Below are 25,230 nucleotides of genomic sequence, written 5' to 3' on the forward strand. Positions count from 1 at the left end.
GACAAAAAAAATCTGCAGGAACAATTTATTTGTTTCATTAAAATGTTTCATTCTTAGTTTATTTACTGAGCTATTTAAAGCTTTAAAGATTGTTATTATCTTTTGGAGTGCTTTTTAAATAAGAAAAAACCATCACAGTTTCAGGTAGCTAAAGTTTTGTGGTATATTTGTGGTTTTAAGATCATCACATGAAGAACGAAGAACTTTTCAATGACCAATGCATTCGCACAATGGACTAACAGAAGCCAAATTCTAAGCAATTCAGCAATCGAGTATTTTCAACAAATGTTTAGCTTAGACATACATTGCCAGATGGGCCAATTAAAACCAGCTGGAAGAAAAATAAAAAAGTAACATGCCTTTTAAAATCATTTATTTGTTCAGACATTACAATCTAATTAAAGACCAGCATGTCTCACACATTGTAATGCTCATGTTTGCACCCTTTCAATTGCATGACTCAAGCAAACATTGAATCAGTGCAATGAGTGGTAACACATTAGACTAAATACTTATTGGGTGATCGGATGCTGTTTCTTTTCATGAAAACAAACATCTCCACATGCGTTTTAGTGCTTATAACAAAAATATATTTAGCAAATTTGCCACTTACCAGACTTGTGCATACAGCATTGTGCATAAGTATTCATTCCCTTCTGACCTTATTGTGCAAATGTAAAACTTGTTCTGTTTGTAATTAATTCTGCAGTACTAAACCCTGACTTTTAGCTGCTTCATAGCAGACTCCTGTGTTTACTTCAAAATGTTATTCTTTCAAACATTCATAGTAGCTATAACCAGCCAGCCTGTGTATGGTCCAAACTTCCAAAAATGTACTCAGATAATATCTTGATATGCTGTTTTTTTGTTTTCAAAATCATTCAATTTGGGGTTTTGTCAACAGAGAAATTCTTCACCACCACCAAAACTCAGTGAAAGCTGGCATTGTGGTTTGGGATTCCTCTTCATTTCATGCTCTCATTATTGAGTTTTTACACCTAACTTGTAAAGCATAGAATTGTTTTCAAAATGTGATTTAAAACTCAGCCCAGGGCATCAGATTAATTCTCGTGAATTTCTGTTACACAGTCTGACTTTCTGTGAAATGTAATCTTTGCACATTAAAACACAATTTGGAGAAAGCATTATAAATTATTATTTCTTCGCAGTGCAGCTGCTGCCACGCAACTCGCCTTAGCAGCCTTGTACTGCCAAGACTTTGCAGCAATATTTAATTTGGTTTCACTGAAATAAAGAGAAAAGTACCTCGTTCTTCATTTACCCTCTGAATGGAGCTACATAAAACAGCTGTGAAAGCTAATATTTACACTTTAACCTTTCACTGATTCTTACTGCATTTTTCCTTTTGTGTCCAGGCTGTAGCAGATAGGATATCCTCTCACACTGGGAGGATAAATGACATCCTGACCTTTACTGCTTCAGTTCTCCCAGTGGTGCATGAAAAGATATATTTAGAAACAGGTGTCCCTGAACCCAATAAGCTGGCATTTAACAAACACTAAACATGTGATATCTATGTTTGTTATTGATCCATATTCTGGTTGAAAGCTACTGGTGTTTTTGAGATGATAAAGCATATTAGGCTTATCTCCTTTTGCCCAGATCTCTAAATCTGACTTTATTCCTGGAAGGATTTCTGCCACATTAGACACATTTGTGATTTCACAGCATGGATGTAGGAATACTGCTGTAGCCCTGAATGATAACTTAAGGTTGGATGAATATCCAGTCTTAAGTTATAAGTTATAATATTTGTTGAATACAAATACTCAACAAAACATACATAAACAAACAGTGGAGATCTTTTTTTACTGTTTATTTTAGAAGATTTTATGAATAGGAAAGTGTTCAAATATATTTAAAAGTGTTTTCATCCATTTAAACAAAAACACATTTTCTTAAAGAAAAAAAATGTACTGGATAAGCATTGTTGCTATGAATAATTCAGCCTTACGTGTTTGAGCTATGCCTTCCTTTAGAGGTTCATAATCCATAATGGATATTAATGAGTCTAAAACAAGCATCCCTGAGGTAAATGATTGTTTTCATAACTCAAACCTGTGTATTAATGGTTTATATTGCATATTGTTCTTTTTGTTTAATTGATTTCTGTGCATGTTGGCCATGCAGAACATGGTTTTCTGCTCCCATCACCTCAATTATGACATGCCAGCTCAGCAATCGTACAGCTGACATAAAAATCTGCTAATGTAAACCTCAAACACTCTGCAAAGTGCATAGACACAGTGGAGGAGTTCATTTTGCTGCATGCGCAGAACTGAGAATAGTGCTGCATTTGTTGCAGTGTACCCCGCTCTTCATGCCGTAAGGAAAACCTTGGATCTTGTTCCATGTGTCACGGTGGTGCTGGCAGGTAACAGTGGACCTGGGGTCCTTCTGGGTTCCCTTCATGACCTGCTTTTTTTTGTTGTTTTTTTTATTTATGTATCCATAAGGCCTACGGGGTTCTCAACATATGGCTCTATTCTATTTTTTTTTTTTTTCAAACCGTACAGAATACAAGTAAACAGCATTCAAGAATAATTGTGAAACAAAACGCAGATCAAAACCCCCAGCTGGTTGTACTTTGAGTTAATTAGTCCTACATAGCAATACTCTGTAGGCTAACTCTTAACTTTGAGTCACCTTCCCAGACGTTCGTTTGATGTAATAGTAAATATTTTCCAGTTAAATCACCTTTTTACAAGGAAAGTGCAAAATAATTAAAAACTGAGAGACTGATTGTTGCATTGAACTATTTGCCACGTGCCACATAAATCTGATTGATTCTTAGCTTGGCATTCTGTTATATGGCTGCCATAAAAACAGAAATCTTTAAATATGTCTGCTATATTGAGCTGCTTGGAAGAAAAACGCTAAGCAACCTATTAGAAATGGTATTTGCAAAGTTTCATCAAGATCCTGTGAAATCCTAATGCGCTGCAATATCAGCAATTAAAAATTCTTGCAAAAAGGAAATGTTTGCAATATTTCTCACCCTATTTTAGATTTTTTACAGCTTTTTTAAATAAATGTCCAGCTCATAAATTTCTTAGGTGGACCAGTGGAGCTTGCATTGTGTATTCAGCTTTCAATAAAATATTCTGGATGACAGAATTTGAATCATTTTGCAGATTTTTTTTTTTCTTTTTATTTATTTTTTGCTTATTTTGGTTTGTCTTTAACCATACAGCGAGCTGTGAAAGTGGTGAAAGAAGTTATATGATTGTCTTTATATCTTTCAGCAACTTTCTTTCAAACGCCAAAGAGAGGAGCCTTTGATTAGCAGAGGAAAACGTTGAAGGAAATCTCACAGGAAATCTCAGGAATCAACTCAACAGTCCAACCTCTGTGAAAAGCATCAGGACAAAATGGTGTCCGGTCACACGGAAACAATGGAAAGAAGTGAACTCTGAGGGACTAAAAGAGCTCCCATAAGTGGTAACACATCAAATTTTAGCGTTTGTGTTCTATTTTTGTTTTATTATCTTCCTGCAAATATTCATAACTACAGATGGAGGTAGCGCTTTGAAGGGAGTGAAATGTGTTTTTAATACAGATTTCCTGTTTACTTCCGAGCAAGCTTTGTCATTTTCAGGAAACAATTTGAACTTTGCTCTCACCTCATGCTAATTTGAAAATCAAATATTCTAAAAAAAACTATATATATATAAATCAAATGAGCATAAAATGTTGGGAAAGTTATTGAATGACAGGCATTTTAACTGCTTTTGCTATTCCTTCTCATTGTTACAGCATAGCAGTTTATAATCTAATCCAAAAACTCGCAACCAAAGTGATTATGTACCTTCACCATAATAATTAAATATATATTCCCTCCTTTCAGTTAATCCTTGTGAAGCATAGAGGGTCACCAAAGATGTGAGATTATTTATAGAAACATATGTTGTCTTGTTTCATGTCTACAGACCTAGACTAACACCTTGAAGAGTCAGATTATTCTTTTCTCCTGGGAATAAATACAGATTGTAGTACCATTCTTCCAGAAGACAAAAGCCTTTTCAATTGACAATGTCAGAGATGCAAAAGTGTGTAGTCAGAGCTCTCAAGTTCAACAAGAACATGCCGTCTAAGGGACTACCTGAATAGTTTCTACCACAGGAAATATTGGATAAAACATTTTCAGTCCTGGCTTTATTCCTGCCATCATGAGAAAATACTTTCTGTCTTTTCCATTCTGAAGTGTGGAATATTTCACTAATACATCCTCCATCCCAGCTGTGGTTTGAACTCTGTGAACTGATCCCCAAGGTTGACTCAAACAACGATGCAACAATATTTCCAACCACCCAAAGATGAGGCAGAGGGACTAGAACACACTGACAATATGTGACCTCTGCATAGAGAGACTGAAGTATTCTGCAAAACAGGTAGGCCAATCTCAATGTGAATATAAAATTCACCCCTTGATGAACTGTAGCCTTCTTTCCTCATTTTTCCCTCTTAAGATTCCTAAGAATAACTCCTGAACTTTCTGAATAACAACTGATGATTCAATGGGAAAGAAAAAGGTTTCAGTCTGAAAAGTGTTATTTGGTGTTCATCTGTCTGTATTTTGATTATGTTCTTGTTTGTTTATTTCAGCTGAGATTTTGTCTTTGTGTTTCATTCATTCATATTGAATCTCTTTGTGTGTTCTTACTTTGCCAGCATTTTTCCTTTGGTTACGGTTTATACTTCCTCCTCACCTTCCTCCATGCTTACTAGTCTCTTTCCCTCAGCCTGCCTGTTTGCTCTCTGCTCTTCCTTCACACCTACAACCAGTTCTAATCAGCCATCTGTTTCTCTTCCAGTAACCAAGGCTCCCGGTCTTTAAGCCTCTCTCCTTCAGTCATTCTCTGATAGAGCCTACTTTTGCCCATCTTAGTTTTTCCCTGTTGCTGCTCGGTTTCCTCTATTAGTTTTTTGCAAGTCTTCTCATTTTGTTTCTTATTAAACATTCATTACAACAAAGACGTTCTCTGTGCCTGGGAGATTAGTAATCTCAATAAAAAAGATTAGAAGGTTGTTTACTTAATTATGAAATATGAGACAGGTCTACCTATTAATGTATAGGTTATGTGGTAAAATACCTCTAATCTAAACCAATTTTTTTCTTTCTAGCATTCTTCTCAGTAACTCCACACGCTGTTGTTGTGTTTACCAATTAATTTCTGCAATTTTTAGTTGCCCAACCTTCTATTTAATCAATATAAAACAGAAAGTTGGAGATGTTTTTGTAAACTTTGTTTCTTTTACATCCTACAGTATCTGCATTTCTCCTTCATGTATTTAGGTACCCGCAATTAAAATTATGTCATGTGTCATTTTGTCAGATTTCATTTCGTTTCCTATGGGAAAGCTATCAGTGACAGCAGCAGATCACCCCTGCTCTAGTAAACTTGCAAAATGGTCTGAAAAATGAAGGGAAGTGTTTGACACATTAATGTAGTCCTATTTGGTTTGCAGGTCGATGTGGTTACATAAAAATACTTACGAGAAGCTCATCACATCAGTTTCTTTGACATGAGTTTCTTTGTCTCGTGTCAAAGAAACTACGGTCCATATATGGAAAAAAAAAATACTGCAAGACTGGCAGAGCCTTAAAGCATTTCTCTGGACCCACTCACACATAAATTCCCACTCAGATATATGGTACAACTGATCAAACAAAGCAGAGCGCAAACACGGGGAGATTAAGTGGCTTAAACAAAAGTGCAAACAGTAATTAATCAGGCTAAGTGTTAACGCCGAGTCCAATTTATTCATGACCACTCAGCTGAGAAGACATGACCGAATGGAAGATCTATCATATTAACCCCTGATTCTTTAATGAGTCAAACCAACATAAAACCCTTGATTGAGCAGTTTTTGCCTGCAAATTTTTTTTAACAATAATACATATCATGGTCATGGTTCAACCTTGCAGGTTACCTTTTGTGAATGAATGGGACTGTTTTCACTAGTTTGCTCAAGGCAGCAATATAGCAACCAAACCTTTCCCAGGGGTCACAAAGTGACAAATAACCGTGCTGAAAATAGCTCCCTGAACATTTCTAATTAATCCTGGAGACCAGGGAGCAGAACTGTTTCTTATAAATGATGCTTTGTCACTTTAAAGACCTTCACCACCATGCGTGCGTGACATTGGTTAAGCCCGTCATTGGAGAAACACGTTTCTAAATATGAAATCTGGCATCACTGTGGATTCCCATGCACGTGCTGCGGTTTATTTATATCAACTTGGCCAGAATCAAAGAGAAGAGCATCTGTAGTCATGGTAACAGAGTCGTCTACGGCGTCACCTCATCACATTGACGCCACTTCGAGTTCGACATCGTTGAAATATCTCTGCCTTCCCATCACAAGCTCCGTTTGCCATTTATGAAACATTTGGTAATGGAGTTTCAAAATGTTGGACGTCAACATATTATACCTAAGCTATATTTTATATGAAAATATATGCAACTAATTTTGCAAATTAAATATTTACACTTAATTGCAGTATTCAGTCAAAAAGCACACAACTGATGCAGATATTTATCATACAGTCTTATCCACTTTGGTGACTTTCCCCCACTTTTAATGGCAAAATTACTGACATTAAGCAAAAATAACTTCATGTTTAAGGTAATTTAACTTATGGTTGACAGGCTTCTGTAATACAGAAGCCGTTTTTCTTCAATGGGGTAAAAACAAGAGAACATGCCATTCAAATACAGTTAATAGTATTCCTAAATACTGATATGACTACAATGAAATACCTTTTTCTAAAATAAGGGAAATAAATAAAAGTGATGACAAACAAGTAATCTATGAGTTCCCGTTTCCTTGGGGAATAAATACAGATAACAAGGTCATTTCTTCTAGGCACTCTTCAAATAAGGAAGAAAAATGCTAAAAATGTCTAAAAGTGTCTTTGAGTCACAAGACACTTTCAGACACTTCATAACTGTCATTACACACTATGTCCATGCTGAGTTCTTGTGGGGACAGAGGCAATGAGAACATTTCATAAAAAGGGAAATTCATAACATCATACTTTGTTTCTCCAAATTTCTAAAATCAAAGCTGTATTATTTTGGGGGGTGAGAGATTATGCTAATTTAATAGAAGTAGAATTTATTTAATGACTTTTTCACACAGCTCTAGCTCTAAACCAGTGAGGCGGAGGCTGTTTAACTTCAGTAAACATACAGCAGATTGGTTCCGATTAGCAGGAACAGATGGCTGAAGTCAGTGGGTAATTTTGCATAACACTGATTAATGAGTTACAGTGTTGTTTTTGGATGTTTTTCATAAACATAAAAGTAAGAATCAAACTGATACATCTCAAAAGTCTTGACCCTACATGCAAAATAAGAAAAAAAAAAAAACACAGTTAAACACAGCAAAGACATCTGCACCAAAATATGCTTCCTTTGGGTCCTTTCTATCATTGCTCTCTATGTACTAACTTCCAGCTCTCAATGTGTTATGTGTGTGGTTTTTTTTTTTTGCTGGAAGGAAACATCTGCTGATGTGTCTTTTCCCACTAGAAGCTATGTTTACTTTCATGTGAAGTTTCTTCTCTCTAATATGGAAAAGTACTCTCAGCAGGCTCACAACATGCATTAAAGGGAAGGAACAGGACAACTCTTCCCTACAAATTTAAAACCTGCTGCCACGCTGGACAGCTGCTCACCTTCAGAGCCAAACAATCAGCTGCAGCTATTGTGAAACATATGAGGTAAGCCCCCCCTCGCAGGCTATTTTCCCTCCCTGATAACGTCAGGCCATTTTCCTTCCTGCAAACAGCAACAACAATGTTTCCCTAAAGCGTTGCTCATAACTAATCACACATCTCATCTGTAAATACTTTACCTGCCCTCTCTGGGTCGGGAAGGAGATTTGGTCACAACGTAAAAAGGGAAAACATGAGAAGAGTTTCACACTTCAGGGTCGAAGTGTGTGTCAGTGTCAAAATGCAAACATACGGGATTCAAGAACAAAACTCATTTAGTTTATCATCAAGATATGTTTAAACGCTTTAATAAAAACATGGATGAATAAGTCAGCAATAGGTGATTTTTATTTTTACAAACAGTTAAGTATTATCAATGTCAAAACCTATAACAAGAACTGAGTTTTAACCACATAGGTCAAGAGAACAAAACACACAAAGGAATGTTTATGCTCAAGATAGCAGTTTAGTATTTAAAATAGAAAAAAAGCTCAAAATACAATATCTTCTTTTTCCATATACACAAATACATTGGGAAGATGTTTCATTCCAAATCAGCCCATTAAAAGTTTACCTGAATTCATCAGGTAAAGTTGGTGAAGTAGGGGGAAAACTAAACTCATCATACCAAAAATTTAACGTAGCTGTGAATTATGGAACTAATGTTTTGATGGATAAGCAGTCATCCCTTGAATTGTTTAATTTCTGCATTGCATGGAGTCCACCAGCTTCCTCAACCTGTGAACAGGCTTTTTAATTCATTTCCTCATCATTGATTTTGCCTCTGAAATAGCTTGTTTCACCCCACTAGCTTGCTCTAGGATTAAGGTACCGGGATTGGGCTGGCAGCTTCATTATGTTAATCTTGTCGGTCTGGATCCAAGATGCTGCTCACTCACTGGTGTGATGGTACTTCCTCTTCTGGATAAATTACCTCTTCAAGTATTGTGATATATTACAAGGAAATCCTAATGGGATTTTTTTTTAAATGATGTGATATTTCTAATAAAGTTAGTTAATTATGTCCCTTTTGCACTGTGTATCTATTAAGTTGTTTTCTAATCATTACTGTATTCACTTCTAAAGATATGACTTTTTGTGGTCTCCCTGAAGAAGATTCTTCTGGTTATTCTTTAATTGAATTATAGTTTTCTCTTTTCTTCCTCATCAGAACAATTTTAACAACAGGTTTCACTCAGAATACATAATGACTAACATTTACTGTACAAAACTGGTTGCATTTATTCTTCAATATAGGATGTGAGTTAAAACTATTGGATCTACTAGTTCTGTTACAGGGCTTTTGCACCAACTAATAAATTACTTCCCACATAGAAATATAATTTATACACAAAAAAATGATTGCTCTGTTATTGTTTTTGAACACAACATATGACATGTTTATTCATTTTATTGTCCTGCACAATTAAACGTGGGAAAAGTCTTTTAATTGAAATTCTTCCTGACATCAAAAGCATTTGATCACCTGGTCAGTTTTCTTAATCGCTGCAAGGTGTCTCATGAATTTAACACTTACTCATCAGCTCCAAATATCTTTGCGCTGAATATGAAAACACAGAGTCCTACCACTTTGCCTCTACACCTCCTCCTCGTCTGCAGTGGTACATTTGTGAGTGAGCTGAAGCTCACCGCAACAGAGGAGCTTCCACACATATTGTCACAGTGATTCCCTGGAGCTTCAGTGTAATTGGTGTGAAAATTTGGTAAGAAATGTGTTGTGTTATATGTCAGTACCCAGTAGCATTAATCTTCTTTTGGCCCCTTTAGAGGCTGAATAAACTAAGGTCAGTGTCCTTTAATTAGGGTCCTTTTTGGGATGAAAAGGACCAAACGCCCACCATTCGATTCTTCAACCTAAACGTGAGAATTAGAAGTCACGGTCCCACCCAGAAAACTCCTCTTCTGCCACCGAGTGGTCCTGAGGAAATTTATCAAAGTTGATGTAGCATGGACCCTAAAAAAGAGAAATATTTATTTTTTATTTTTTTAATTAACAATCATATGAGTCTTGGCCAATTTAAAAATATATATATTTTGTTTAAACCTGCACAATCCCTATGAATGGCGAAACATTTGTCAAATCCAGAATGTATTGAAAATAAATTAAAGGCTCACAATGACTCATTTTGTAATAAAGAAATCTGAAAATCCAGCTTCAAGGTGGCTCAGGTTTCAGATCATATCACAACCGCCAAATAGTTTAAATACATGAAACTTCCTTAAAAAACACTCATAACTTCATATTTTACGAGTTAGATTTATTAGATGCAATTAGATGCATCAGTATAGACAGTGGAAACTGTCCATACTAATGAATGTAGGACTTCTGCAACTTCTGGATGTTGCAGAAGTCAACATCCAATCCGGTCAGCGCTCCTGGATTGGCTGCAGATATTGTGTCAAGTAGCATTGTGCCTCAACATTTCAGCTTCCCAAGCTGAGTTTTCTATTGGCCATTTTAAATGTGCTCTATGGAAGAAATCAGCTAATAGGCAGAATTTCTGTGAGCATCTCAATGTCACTTTCCACAGATAAATCTGCAACTAGCTTATCCTTGAATGCTGAACATTGCTTAATCTCATGCAAAGCTATGCAGAAACTCTGTAGTGATGAAGTCACCCTTTCATGCAGAATGCTTGAAGTGGGCTCTCCAACATGAGAGCCGGGCCTCTTTTCTGATCAAATCAGCTAACAATTATTTGAGCACTGAGATGGGCAGGTGAACATTGTGGAGAAAGAGAAAACAACAGTGTTACATCCCTGCCTTGTTCGATGTTTTTTGGTAACCAGGACTTTGATCAGGGAATGAGAGTTGAGCCAGAAAACGAGTTGGATTTGGTTTTGATTCAATTTTGGTCCAAACTACTGAATAGAAGCAGATATCAAAGTATATATCTCTGTTTTATGTGCTGAAATATTAAAGGAACTTTTTCAAAAATTCACAGTATTGTGTGTACTTCTGGTTTAATTTTAAAACAAGCAACTGGATGTTCCAATAAATGATGCATTGTTTATCTCTGCAACTTTCACTGTGAGCGACAGCTCACTGAATTTGAGGGTACTCTGCAGTATCTCACCCTTCCCATTAAGAATAACAACTTCAGTGGAAATTTATGTTTAATTTCCAGCTGAGAAACTCGAACTGGAATGTCTGAGTACAAAGAGAATCCACTGTTACTCTGTCCTGATGCAAAAGCATACAGAGCCATTTTACACCTTTTATCGCAACAGACATGCAATTTACAAAGCCGTGGTGCATCATGAGCAACAGCCAAGCTTCACAGGATTTGATATTTGACAGCATAAGCCTCAGATCTTCAGAGTAATGTAAAAACATTTTCAGATGCATCAGCAAATGTGGGAAGATAAGAAACAGTGTCAGCAGCCTCAGGCTACTCTCCATTCACACTACATTTTGCCTGAAATACTTTTTTTTTTAAGTCTTTTTTTTTTATTTTCTCAATATTGCTAGAGGTCCAACTTTTGCAAGCTGAAACCTTCATAGTAACAATTGGTGGATTACATTTCTTTAATATCTTTTCACCCTTCTCATTATATGTTAGATGTAATAAAAGGTTTTAGTCCAACATTAAAGTTGCTATGTCCAAAACTGCTGGAAACACAGTGAGGCTCCAACACTACCACAATATAATTTAAAAGGACAGCGAATAATTTCTTGTAAACTGAGGTAAATCTACTACTACCCTACATATTTCAATTGTCTATGAAGCACCTTCTGTTTCCCATAAACATAAAAAAGCCTTTTATGATGTTTCCACTTGCCTTGCGGATGAGTCGTATGGTTGGAGCGTCGAGCTGACCCATACGCAGCTTGTGCCAGTTCATGCTGCTGTACCACCTTAAAAAAAAGACAAATTAGAGAAATATTTGATCGGGCTGTTGATTTATCGTGAAAATTAATATAAATTGATAATACCCTGACTCTCACTAGCAGAAAGAAAGAAGCATGTTTGTCTGTGTTTGCTCGTAGATTATGCAGTTATGTAAATTAATATATCCTAATGCAATTTTGTATTACATGCCAGTGTTTTAACATATTATATGGGTTGACTAAGTGTGAATGCAGCCACTGCTCTATGAATAGTGCTGTGAACCCAGACCTGGCATGTACAAGCACATTTTGTTTTCCAGCATAAAGCTCTGCTCAGTGTCTAATGCACAGAGCAGGCTGTAGGGGATGACACATGAACGAATGAAGGATTGTTAGACTCTGCCTCGTGAGGACGACGTGTTGCCATGGTTACCTGTGATGCCGGACATCTTTGATTCCATTCTTGGTGTTTCCTAACCTCTGACCTGGCCGAGGTCTACAAAGAGCGTTCAGAGAGACAGTCAGTCAAAAACCTCGTGAGCTCATGCAGCACCAAACGAAACGCAACCAAATGCATCTTCACAACCAAATGCATCTTAACCAAGATGCAAAATGCATCTTCATTTCGCTCAGTTCGGCTCTGTTATTGTGAAATATTAAGTTTAAAATTCCTTGATTTTAAGAACCACCTTGCTATGCCATTATGTAGTTGTTTCTTCTGCTTACCTGCACAGTTTGCTGATGATTGACTTTGCTGCCTCACTCAGGTAAGGTGGAAACTTGAGTTCTCCATCCAAAATTTTGGAATAAATCTTCTGAGGCTCCGAGCTTGAAAATGGAGGACTGGAGATTTAAAAGCAGAACAAAGAGTTGTTGGTAAACCTTTGCTTCTAACACTCAAATCAATGCACAAGATGACATCAATCCTTTGTTTCTGCTGCCATCTGCTGGTAAACATTTCTGTATATGAAAGTGTTAGAAAATGATTTTGGGATGAAAACAAACTGGGCATTTTTTAAGAAAATCAGCTTTCAAAAGTATCCATGCCTATCCATAAACTATCCATCGCTATAAATAATTATCATTCAGGAGGATCAAACATGTAGAAGTCACATGTGACAAAAACTGACCTTCATGGTTTACAGCAGCCATTTGCAATGCTCTTAATAACTTGGTAAAAATGAGAAACTACCTAATATTTTTAAATATAGATAACACATGATGGTTTTAGCTATTTCTTTCAGTTTTTTTTTTCTAATGGAATAGTTGCAATGATGTTCTACAATGACACTAGAAGTACTTATCTGGCATGTTTTTTTTTTTAAATTACTGGTACATTTTTTAGAAACCATGTTATTGGATTTCATTGTTTCTTTTCTTATTTTTTGACATAATTTTCCACAAAAATCAACATCCTGTTAAAGAAATATATCCATCCTCTTTTTGCAAAAGTTTTACTTTTTTAATTTAAAACTCAAAATCAGAAATAAAATGGGGGTTCTTTAAAAATGACCAAACATATCCTATAGTTATCAAAAATCACAATGGTTATTTGGATTATAAAGTTTGCAGAATACTGGTCTAATCATGTAATGAGCTTCTTCCTATAGTGAAACATGGTAGAGGCAGTATCTTGCTAAGGGAATGTTTTTTGTTTTTTGTTTTTTTTGTCAGAGTTAAAGGGGAACAGCATTACAAAAAGAAAACTTGCTATAGATTGACAATGAAAACCAATCTAAATAAACAGTCAGAAGAAAGATGGAATAGTTAGATTAAATGCACATGAAAACCTGAAAACCTTATGTCGTTTTTATTCAAATGTGCAATTGTGCTCTAATTTGTTTCTTGCCAAGTTTTTTCATCAAAAAACACAGTGGCTGCAATGTAAAACAATGTGAAAAAAGTTGAAGCAGTGTGAATACTTTTTCAATCTGAGAGAAGCAGTGGGACATAATTTGCTCTGAGGCATGGATCCCGTCAAATGTAGTTACCTTCCCACCAAAAGTTCAAAGATCAGAATGCCGAGTGACCAAAAGTCAACTGCAAAGTCATGACCCTGGTTCTTGATGATCTCTGGAGCCATGTACTCAGGCGTGCCCACAAAGGAGTAGGTCTTCTCACCACGCACCAGTTCCTTTGCAAAACCAAAGTCAACCTGTGAAACAAAATCCAGAGTCAGCAGAATATCTTCTAAAGCAAACCGTGGAATCAATTTAGATAGTCCAAAGACACACCAGTTTGATATAGCCTTTCATGTCCAGCATCAGGTTCTCAGGCTTAAGGTCTCTGTACATGATGCTCTTCTTGTGGAGGTAAGCGTAGGCCTCCACCACACAGGCAGTACAAAACACAGCAACATGTTCATCAAATCGCCCTCTGTCATTACAGAGATGAAAATGATTTGAAAAAGAAATGCACTTCAGTAACTTGGGTGGAAGCCTTCATATTCTTTCATTCACATGTCTTAACCTAAGTTATTACTCTTTAAAAAAAACAAAAAAAACATTGGGTACAAACAAGTAAATAAAATGGGTTTTATACTTTTTGAATGTTTTTTTTTTCTTTGCATGACTTTGTTTTAATTGATGTCATAAACATACAATTAATCCTAATTAAACATAATTAAATTGTCAGAGATCCGAAAACATAAATATATTTCTTCCAGTTCTATCCTATCAGATTCATCAGATGTTATTCATTCATTCACTATGATGCTTTTTTAATTCACCAAGTTTTAATTTTGCTTACACTTCTTTGAGCTTGGTCCAGATCTCGCCACCACCACAGAACTCCATCACCATGTAGATGTACCTTGTATCTTTGAATGTGGCATAAAGTCTACAAACAGCAGAGAGAGAAATTATTTGTGTTCAATTTTGTGGTTGTACAATGTCAAAAAATAAATACATTTGCAGACAGTATTTTGGATGGCAGTTACTTCACAATGAAGTCACACTGGATGGCTTTCAGGATCTTCTTCTCAAACAACATGTGTTCCTCCTGTCTCTTGGAAACAACTTGCTTCTTGCTGACTCGCTTCATAGCGTAGTATTTCCCATGATTCAGTGTGGTCATCTGAGCTCAACAAAAAGACATCATTTTTAGCAAACTTGAAGCTACCAGAACTCATTTCCATCATAATGCCACTTCTGTAAAAGTTGGTTCATGCACACATCCATAAGACGAATTGGCAACGCCTACCAGCTGCACACGACCAAATCCTCCAACGCCAAGCGTGACAGGATCTCCTTGATAGCGTCCCTCCTGATATAAAACAGGAACCAGATCCTTAAACTTCAGACTGGAGGTCAGACTAAAAAAGAAAGAAACATATTTTCCACTTTTTGTAAGTAATTTGTAGCACTTATGTTTGCTTCCAGTACACATTTTGGAGAGTGAAGCAAAGTCAAAGTGTACTTCTTTTACAGATATAATCAGGAATTACTAAGATGCAATCAAATAATTAAACCCAATCAAACATTTCAAGAACAACCCACATGCCTTCCTTTGGAAAACTAGTTTCTGCTCCATGTGTTACACCTGCTGAGGAGGTGGCCCCACTAAAATAGCTGATTGAGAATGTATGGAAAGTGTTGCACTAACAGAGGCTGGACAGCAAAACCCAAAGCTTAGAGCTAATCTGGACGAAAGTAGCACAACACTGCTTTCCTCTTCCAATCGTTGTTACTTAACATAACTAATATGACAAAACTAATTACTTGCAGGTGTGAGTGCTTATATAGAATGGATACCCTGAAGAAAGAAACTGCAGTGTTCTGATTCATGCTGGATTCATTAGTGGACCAGCAACTAACAGCTTTCTAAAATTAGTGTGAGATATACAGATGCAGCGGTGATTGCTTGACTTAAACTCAAAGTAATGGTGAAAGTTATTAAGGTTAACATCACCATATTATCGAGTACAACAGTCGGTTACCACAAATACGAAACGCAGACTTGTAGAACAACATGATGGCTGACAAAGAGTCACATTTGACCACTCACATAAAGTTTTAAAAATTAAATCTATATGAGAGTGACAAAAACAATTGTGTTGCATTAGAAAGAATACAATAGAATATGGACAGAATGTATTTTTAAAGAACGAACAAAATTTTAAATGTATGAAAAAAATAGGCAAAACAAAAAACATTCCTTTTGATCAAAAAATAACTCATGAGTTACATTATGCCTTGTGTGATGTCATCACTCTTGTTTTGGAGTGTGGATTTTGTCTCAACTAAATATTTACAGAAAAAAAATCTACAAACAAAAAAAGTGACCATAATGTGTTATTCTAACAGTGATCAGCTATGTGTGAAATTATCTTGACTGAATTTACAGAAAAAGTTGGCAAACAGTTCTGAATTAATGCAGAAAAATAGATTGTTCTGAGTTTCTGAACTTTGGTTTTGACATCATTGAAGTCTCATTTATTTACTAGATGATACATATGGGCTTCTACATGTTCCTCCAGCCTGCAGGCACCAAAATCCTTGAGGCCTTGGTTTTCTTTCACTTTAACTCACCCTGGCTTTTCTGGTCCTTGCGCCTCTTGCATCACTTTGGAGCTAAAAGCAAAAAAGAAACAGATAAATAAAACTAGATGGAAAACAAGCAATAAAGAAGCGGGGAAAATATTTTCACAGTACACTTTTGGGAACTCAGTGGAAAACAGTCACACATACTCGTCAAACAGCTCCAGGTGCTCTACTGGGATTGTCTCTTCGAAAACCCTTAAAAAAAGCATAGTCATGTCAACAAGTGGCAAATCTCTCTCTAAAAATAAATGATGTCAAAGTAACAGGAATAAAGAGGAAATGCCCATCTGAAGTGTGACTGACTCACTCTTTGTCAATAGAGAAGCATGTAACAGGGCCATCAGCGGTGCAGGTGGCAGTTCTCAAGATCTCTCTGTGAAAACAGAAACAAACAGGCATTTAACAGCCTATCCATTATCAATATAATTTCTGAATAAGTCAAACGACAAATACCCAAAAATCTATTTTGTCAAAAAATAAATAAAATAAAATAAACTTTTGGGGGCAAAAATAATCTGATGGCTCATTTTAGATATGTTATGGCAGTAATATCCCTTCCATGTGGTTAAAACAATACAATTATTCTTAATGGTGGATTATTTACATCACACAACATAATAATGCAGGACAATAAAACTAACTGTGCATCTAAGTTTTTCTTTTTGTCTTTAAAGTCTCCAAAATGTAAAAAAAAAAAAAAAATCTGCAAATTTGGGCAGAAAAATGGTAAATAGGGAAGCATTCAAGGCAGGTACAAACCTTCACATCTCTTTGCAAGGTGAAGTACATTTCCTCTGGCAGTTGCTGCATTTGTATGCTTACCGTATGAGGGCCTGTTCCCCGAAGTGCTCCCCTTTTCCCATCCTGCGAATCTGCTTCTGGTGTCCATTCACATTCTTGCTCACCAGGACCTGTGAGGACAACACAACTAAGATCAATGGAGAAACATTTATGTGTCAGTTTACACACATATTGTAACATTAAATTACCTCTCCTTTCAGGATGATGTAGAAAGTGTTTCCTTCTGTTCCTTCTCGAACTATAACCTCTTTGTCCTGAAACTTAACCTGTAAAAAAGAAAAAAAAAAAGATTTCTGTAACAATTATTGCATGATCAGATGTTTTGACTAATAACATCAAGTAAATATCAAACATCAGATCACCGTGAGTTTAATAAATGTTCTTGAATGAAATGCATGTTTGTCAGAAGAGGTTAATCATAAAGTTACGCACCTCCTCCATGGAGTCGATAATTTTGGACAACTGTGCGTCATTCAGATCCTTGAGAGTACGAGACCTGTAGCATGTTATTAAAATAGTAGCATCAGACATAATTCTGTTGGTAAAGTCAAAAAATGACTTGCTGATGTGTGATGAAACTCACGTCTTGAGGAAACCCATGAGCTGCTCTCGTTTTTTCTTGGACTTGTTAGTTATAATCGTTCTGTACGTCTGTCGCTCCATGCACCACAGATGCACATGTGTCTTAGCTGATTAATGATGTGAACACAAAACACATCAAAACTTCTTACAATGAATAATGGAAATACAGTCTTTTTACGTGTTTTTCCCAATACATTTTTTTTTTAACTCTTCTCTCCTGATTGGTCACTAGAAGCTGCACGGTTAAGGCAATTCCTTTGTAAGGTTTGTTGCTATGTGACATTTAATCTAAATTTAAGAAAAAACAAAGCAACACCTTTCAGCGAATAGCTGTTAAGCTGTTTGCTACAAAGAAATAATTTTGTTCATCAAACCGAATCAAGCAATTACATGTCATTCTGGTTCTGAGGCTTGGAGATTAATTTCTCCTCTCAGATTACAATTAGAGATCAAGAACAAAATTAGGCCATTAAATCGCTTTATTTTTGGTTAGTTTTTTTTATTAATTAATCATTAATGAATTGATTTTAGTTTGATAAGTACTATATTAAGGGCTTGAGTCTATTAAGAATAAGCTAGCAAAGGCTTCCTGTTATTCTTTAAAGGAAATGTTAACTACACACGTTTTACTCTCAATAAAGTAAAAACGCTGAAAGAATCTCCAAAGATATTTCATCGGAAATTTCAGGACTTCATGACTATGTAAAAAAATATACATTTTGAGATTGTGAGACTGTTTGCTTAATAACTTTCATATAAATTAAACATTGAGGTGCCAAAACCAAAGGCATGTAAACATTTCCTTCTTCTACATATTTCATTCAATGTCATTTGATTTTGACCAAAATATATGAAAAATTCTACAATCCAAACACATCTTCCAATACTGACTATATTTATTATGGTAGTATGGTGGAGTTATTGAAGCCATTTGTCCATCACGTTAAAATGTACAAGAAAGATGCCAAACTGATTGATGTTTGGCAAATCTAAACCGCTACAATGCTGCATAAAATCACAAAATTAACAGTTATTATGTTACATTAGAGACAAATCATCACAGGCAACAGTATATTGAATGCATCAGTATTTTGAAGAATGTAACCTTTGACTGTCGCTGTCCTTTTGCAGTTGTAGAGGATGGCTAACTCTCCGAAAACATCTCCTTTTGTCAGAGTCCTCAGGTCCCGACCTGACTGAGTCACGATGAGTTCACCAGCTGAAAAGAGCAAATACCTCTAACATTGCTTTCTGAATAGGTCGATGTTCAGTTTTTAATTTCATGTTTAATGTTATTATGACATACAGAGAGGCTCACATCCAGACATGTCCCCACCTGCCACTATGTACATGCTGTCTCCTTCTGATCCCTCCATAATGACTTCTTCGCTAGGTTTGTAGTGTGATGACATTAACAGATCCACCATCATGCTTATTTGCTCATCGTCCAGGCGGCTCAGGAAGTCGTTTTTCTGGATGGCTTTAACAATAAGACTTGTCTCACTGCAGGAACAAAAAAAAGTCACCTTAAATGTAAGATCACAGATCTCACTGAGATCCAGTGACCAAACATCCTGACACAGTATATGTACTCTGGGCCTGATAAATGCAAAAGAGGATGGGAATTTTTAACAAATCATTTACTTTCCCTTAGCATTACTTTATGCAGAAGTATTCATTATTTAAAAAATGAAGAAAGGATAAAAATAAAAATAAAAAATGATCCAGTTTGACCCCAGGAGTCCTGCAGGATTGTCAAAAGCAGCGAGTTGTGTTATTCCTGACCTGGCAGTCTTCTTAACCATGTTGCCTGAAATTTCCAGTTTCTCTGGAATTGGTTCAGGGGCCATAACAGCAGCTCGACTCTTCCTGAATTCAGGCTCTGCTTCATTAGCAGGCTGGGAGGGAAACTCTACAAAGGGGCAGACAGACAAAAACAAACAAAAGATCAGAGATCGTCATCAAAAATCACTTTAACCAACTGAGGAGGTGCATCGGGTGTGTTGGTGATTCCCATATGGGCCTCATACCAAGATCATGGTACTGGGTCTGCAGCTCCTGCAAAAGCTTTTCTTTGTCTTTCAGTCGTTTCTCTGTGAAATGGGAGTAAGGATGCTTGTTTACTGTACAAAGTAGTTGAAAACATGCTTTTTACCAAAAATATTATTTTACTAGAGAAAGCACACTAATAGAAGAAAGCAGTCAGACAAAACAACATATATTTCAAGCAACAGAAATAGCAGGAGTCATCCCTTAAAATCCCATTGGAGAAACTTTTCTAACTTCCTGTTGGAGGTGGCTGTGCTGCAGTGCCAATGCAAACTTCTACACAACTACAAATGTGTAAATGATATCTCAGCTTCACTTTTTTCCATTTGATCCTATACCAGTGTTAAATGTATAAGCAGCTCTAAAAATATACATTTCTTTTATGTATATGTAAATACATTGCAGACTGCTGCTTTCCATTAATGCCGAAATGGATCAGTAAGTTCATAGATCTGTGAATTCAAATTACAACAACACATTAAAAATATGTAGGTACAATAATTAATCAAAGAATATATGAATTTTTAATCCAACCCTACACAAAAACTTTACACAGTTTCTCAGTAAACATTACTATAATAGACATATATTATTATACATTATGATATTCAACCACCTGCTCTGAAGCATGTTATAACAAAAGAATACTGTTTGCATGTACTGCTAGTAGTAGTCATATTATTCACTCAGCATAGTGAAGATATACAGAACAAAGCATACATTCATAATAAGCCATTGTAATATTATACTATAATGTCAAATTCTATTAATTACGTTAGCAAAAAGGTATGAAGTTATTAACGTCACAGCAGCAACTTTTCATATTGTCCAAGCATGTGGAGACAGTGGGCAGGTCACTGCATCAACTCATTGACTTTACCACTTTACATACCAATTTGATTTAGTCAGGTTCTTACAGAATGCAGATTAACCTAGAGGTGATATAATGCTTGCTTTACTCACCCAGGTCCTTATTTTGCCTCTGCAGTTCCTTGTTGATCCGACATTGTTTTTCCAGCTGCTGCTTCAGCTCTTCCAGCTGTTTCTCCATAGCTACAAAGAGAAGATAATAATTAATAATTAATGTCGCAATAATAATGACAAAATACACATAAGTTGTCTACTTATAGAAATACACAAGGTACAGTCCCATGAAAAAATGTGTTTTGAATTTCTGTCTTGTGGACTATTTTCTTTCTGAAAGTCGACTGCACCTCCTTCAAACTTACCATGATGCCTCAACAAACTAAATGTCTGAGATTTTAAAGTTAAAATGCTGAGTAATTATGAGTATTCAGCGTTATGTCCAGTCGGACATACAACAGCGTCTAATTGTAATTTCAGTCATTTTGGGAGGAGTAATTTATTCTCCACCAGAAAGAACCATTTTTCGTTTTTATTGTACATTTATGATAGCTGAAATTTTCAGAGGTGCTAAAACTCAGATTAAATTGCAAACTGCCAAAGAGTCTCCTATAGGTATTTAAGGGGGTGAATTGTTTGAACTGTTAATGTCCAGGATGTTTTCAGCAAATCACCACTACTGCTTGTGAAACAACATGAGGTCTGCTGAATAATGCAAGCTAATGATGGACAGTCAACAGGGTGCATCCTGTCGGCTTTTACTGGAGATCCTTTGCAGTTCTTATTAGTCACAAACATTGCAAAGTAGTAGAAAACTACTGGTTGCATGGTGAGTAACTATGAGTTTATCATCAGTTTTTTAACTTTATCCTGGAACAGAAATGTGACACTGTAAAGGGCGGCCAATGAAAGTTATCGTTTATGTTTGAGTGAAACTAGCCATCTAGCTCCTCTGCTTTTTCTTTCCTCCAATAGAGATCAGCTGTTTACATAAGCGCTGCAAATCTGGTTCCTTCCCAGATACTAGAGGATGGTTATGTCACTATTGACAAGAACTCCATGGGAATTGTTTCAAACAATAGGTGATTGGTTCCCTGACCAATAAACTGAAGATGCACCTCTGTAAAAAGCGACGTGCTTGCTCTCGCTCACGGCGCACTTCACGTGACCCCGAATATATTGCTGCCTCACCCTGAACATTGGACGGCTCTGAGATTAGACGAGGAGTCAAAGCAAATCATAGAGCTGTAGGGCAGCAGAGCAGCACACTTTGAGGGACGGTCTCTCGGAAGATGGCGAGAAGTTAGATAACTCATACAAATCACACGTTTTAATCTTCAACTCAGTGACGGAGGAAGCACAGCTACACAAACCAGAGCCAACAGACGTGTGCAAAAACAAAACTGTCCCTACTTCCTGCAAATTACAAGGAGTTGCTGTTAAGCATTTTATTAACTAGCTCGTACAGCACAAGCACACAAGAGAGCTGTGCACAAACACATTTTGTGAGCTTTCTAGGAACTTAATGCTATAAAGAAGTACAGCCAAGGGACAGATCGAGGCGATAACCTCCAGTTCACACAACATTAAATGAAAACCACCTGGCAGGTGTAATTGAGACAGACTCTATAAATAGTTGCAGCTTGTGCATTCACAGATTTATTTTTCATTTATTCTTTTTTTATTAGTAGTTTTTGTTTTTCAAAATGATACCACAGAAAGACCATGTGATGGCAATATAAACCATCTTAATGTAGGAAGTGATCTGTGTTGGAAATGATACTTGGAGGTGTTGGGATGGGAAATGCATTCTTCAGCTGTGCAGCAAGAAGATGATGCCAGCTATCATTATACTGATCCAGCCATTGCACTGTACACTTCCTGCTGCTTTATCAATAATTCATAGGAATGTGTAACTACAGCTGGATTCTCAGAAGGCATACTGAAATAGTTGGGTATAATTAGCATCCCTTCTATATAAGGACCATATTACATGTTTGGTGTTATAGCAGAGAATAGAAACCGGAATAAAAACAATTAATTTTCAACATCTAAGTATTCATATGTTTCCAGGTTATACACAATTAGAAGAAGACACAAAAAACTGCAGCATGGTCAAACAGACAGACTTACCTGCAGGAGGTGTAGATCAGTTCTGAAGCTGAGCACCTGTCCAGCCTATTCAGGCCACATGGATCAAAGGAGCCAAACGATCAACTTGGCCTGCGCCGAGAATAACCACTTCAGCTGTGGAGAAGTTTCAGCTTCTGAACCTGCTTGACTCCTAGATGGTCTACAGTCTGCAGCCCCTCTGGCATTACCACCTATTCCCTCTTTTATTTTTATTTTTTTCTACCCTTGCACACTTTTCCGAGCTCTCATTGCAACGCCTGTGTTTCACTCCACTCCAGCTTTCTCTCATTCGTTCCTCCTTTCCTTCTCTTTCCATATCTGTCAATCTCAGCAGCTATAGTGTTGAATCATTAACCCGTAACCTGAGGCTCCGCCCATCACACCAGGCAGGTACAGCAGGGAGGAGAAGGATGGTCTGGATAGAAAGTTGAAGATGAGAAGTAAAAAATTGTGCTGACGAGTGATTAAACTGAGGTTCAGTCATTCTAAGAAAATATTTTTTAAAAAACCTGATTTCTGTGACATTGATAGATAAAACATTTTTTTTGCTAGTGCTTTGCATAAAGAATTCAAACATGAGAACCACAAGGAATGACAAAAGAGGATGGATAGGTGAATATAAATCAATTTTATGTATTTTTATTATGGAAAAATCTTTCTTCTACTTACTAGAACCATTGCATTATTTCATTAAAATGAGAATATGAAAATATGTTGCATAACACTTTATACTACATATTTGCATACATTTCTCTAGATTCATTTAACCTAGGAAAAGGTTAGACAAACCTCCAAACCTCTTACTATGTTAAATGGGTTATGAATAACCAAATTATTTGTATTTGCAAAATGGCAGAATGACAAGAGAGATTTTTTTTATTTTTATTTTTTTAAAGTTTCTACATATATATATTTCATTAGAATTTGGTAGACTCACTCAACTCCAGGATTCATTCATTCATGTACAACTGCATGTTTTCTGCAAAGACGTAGGATTTGTCTTAGAAAGATAAACTAATTCCAATTAATGTAATTATATTAAAAAAATAAATAAATACATAAAAACAATAGATCCAGCACTGAACCTTGTGGAGTCCCACAAAGATGTAGAGACGCTGTCAAAGAAGATCTTGTCTATCCTTACTGAGACTGTTTTAATGGACAAAATATAATATTATGTTGCTACCCATTACGGATTGGTGGTCTCATTCTCACACCGCTTTTTTTCTCCAAATGTTATGTTGGCCATTTTGACCAAACAGTTCAATTTCAGTTTCCTAACACAAAATTTGTCTCTAAAGGTTAATCCGTTTGCCCATGAGTGACTTTGCAAAGTTTCATTTGTTTTTATATGTTGTTTCTGGGAACTTTTTTTTTTTTATATGTTGTTTCTGAAAACAGAAACAACATATAAAGGGCCACTTCCATGAAACGTGGCCTCTCAATCTGTTTATAATCATTTCAGTATGTATTACTTAACCTATTAGAAGCAAAGCTGGGACATAACCATCTGAATTTTACCAAACTGTTTAAAAAGCCTTCAGTGTATAAACCTTTCAGACGTTAAGATACAAAAGAAAATGTCCTTTTTTTCTAGCATGTAACAAATAGAAATAATCTGTGTAATCCTAATCTAAACCAGAAAGTTTTTATGTCAGTGAAAACATAACTCGTGATGTCTTTTAAAGGAGTCTATAGAAATATATGTTTTTAACTTTGTTCATGGAAACCTTTGAAAACAACCATTGTTTTCTCATATTAAGTTGCTTTCCTCCTTACACCCACACAGTAGGAGCTGTGGATGGTATTTGGAGGTGAGGGCAATCAGTTCAACTCTCAGATTCCAATCTACAGGAGTTGGAAAGTGGTTGTTAGTTTCTATTTTTTCCACAAAGTAAATGCTACTTAAGATCTCTTTTTTTTACAAGACCACAACTGAATCTAAACGAGGGTTTGGAGTGGCTAGGATTGTGACAGAGGGTGTGGGGCTTTATTGTTCCCAGTTAATTATTGATGTGTTTCTGGTTAATCAGCTACATTAATGACTCTACCTCACGGAGATAAAAGGCCTGGGATCTAATCGGTGAAACCGGAGGCGGTTCACTGTCAGGATCGCTGTGTGTTGTGACATTTTTACATAAAGACGAACTTTGAGATATGTGTTAATTAAAACCATCTGAATTATTTGTTGATGCAGATCTTAGTCACTTAACTTTTAATGGAGAAAAATGTCCGATGCCATTTAGTGCCTGAAATCTTTCGCACATTTTGAGAGATCACGACCAGATCGTCCATCTAAAACCTGATCATCATTTCTGTTTCTAAATTTATTGAGATACTTATTTATTATTATTTTTATTTAACTATTTAACTTGCCTTTGAGAGTTGCTTTTTTTTAATTTTATTTTGTTTTTGCTTTTCTTTGTGCTCAATGACAATAAAGGGTTCTGATTCTGAAAGTTAATTGACTGTTATTGGGATTTGAAGATTAGTGCTTAATTATGAAGTGGACAAAAATAATATATTTCTTTCAAATATCTTTGTACAAATAAGATGTCTAGATGTGAGCTGTGACTACATAAAAAATTGAAGAGGAATGAAGACTGTTGCAAGGCAACCAAAGATGTAAATTAACCAGATAAAATGTAAATTCTTCAAATTCC

The 25,230-nt window shown here is 36.1% G+C and overlaps 1 protein-coding gene across 1 annotated transcript; it reads right to left on the reverse strand.

Annotated features, from left to right (window-relative positions):
* Positions 1-8,055: 8,055 nt before the first annotated feature.
* Positions 8,056-22,855, reverse strand: prkg3 (protein kinase cGMP-dependent 3). Its single transcript, XM_055020138.1, has 22 exons — positions 22,568-22,855; positions 20,534-20,623; positions 19,552-19,614; positions 19,307-19,433; positions 18,858-19,024; positions 18,627-18,740; positions 17,523-17,628; positions 17,372-17,435; positions 17,128-17,205; positions 16,961-17,049; positions 16,446-16,511; positions 16,286-16,333; positions 16,127-16,168; positions 14,799-14,910; positions 14,536-14,672; positions 14,346-14,435; positions 13,832-13,973; positions 13,589-13,752; positions 12,324-12,440; positions 12,031-12,093; positions 11,549-11,624; positions 8,056-9,719 (listed from the first exon to the last, which is right to left on the reverse strand). Exons 2-22 carry the CDS (start codon positions 20,619-20,621, stop codon positions 9,633-9,635), a joined length of 2,040 nt encoding a protein of 679 aa, XP_054876113.1. The 5' UTR covers positions 20,622-20,623; positions 22,568-22,855; the 3' UTR covers positions 8,056-9,632.
* Between the last annotated feature and the right edge of the window lie 2,375 nt (positions 22,856-25,230).

Source organism: Poeciliopsis prolifica, unplaced genomic scaffold, assembly GCF_027474105.1.
Source record: "Poeciliopsis prolifica strain line A6 unplaced genomic scaffold, Auburn_PproV2 SCAFFOLD065, whole genome shotgun sequence".
Lineage (NCBI taxonomy): Eukaryota > Metazoa > Chordata > Actinopteri > Cyprinodontiformes > Poeciliidae > Poeciliopsis > Poeciliopsis prolifica.

Coding starts and splice junctions, on each gene's coding strand:
- prkg3 (XM_055020138.1), bottom strand. CDS start 20,621: ATGGAGAAACAGCTGGAAGAGCTGAAGCAGCAGCTGGAAAAACAATGT. Junction 14,673..14,798: donor GATTTGGTCGTGTGCAGCTG/GTAGGCGTTGCC, acceptor TGTTGAGCTCAG/ATGACCACACTGAATCATGG. Junction 13,753..13,831: donor TGAAAGGCTATATCAAACTG/GTGTGTCTTTGG, acceptor TTTGTTTCACAG/GTTGACTTTGGTTTTGCAAA.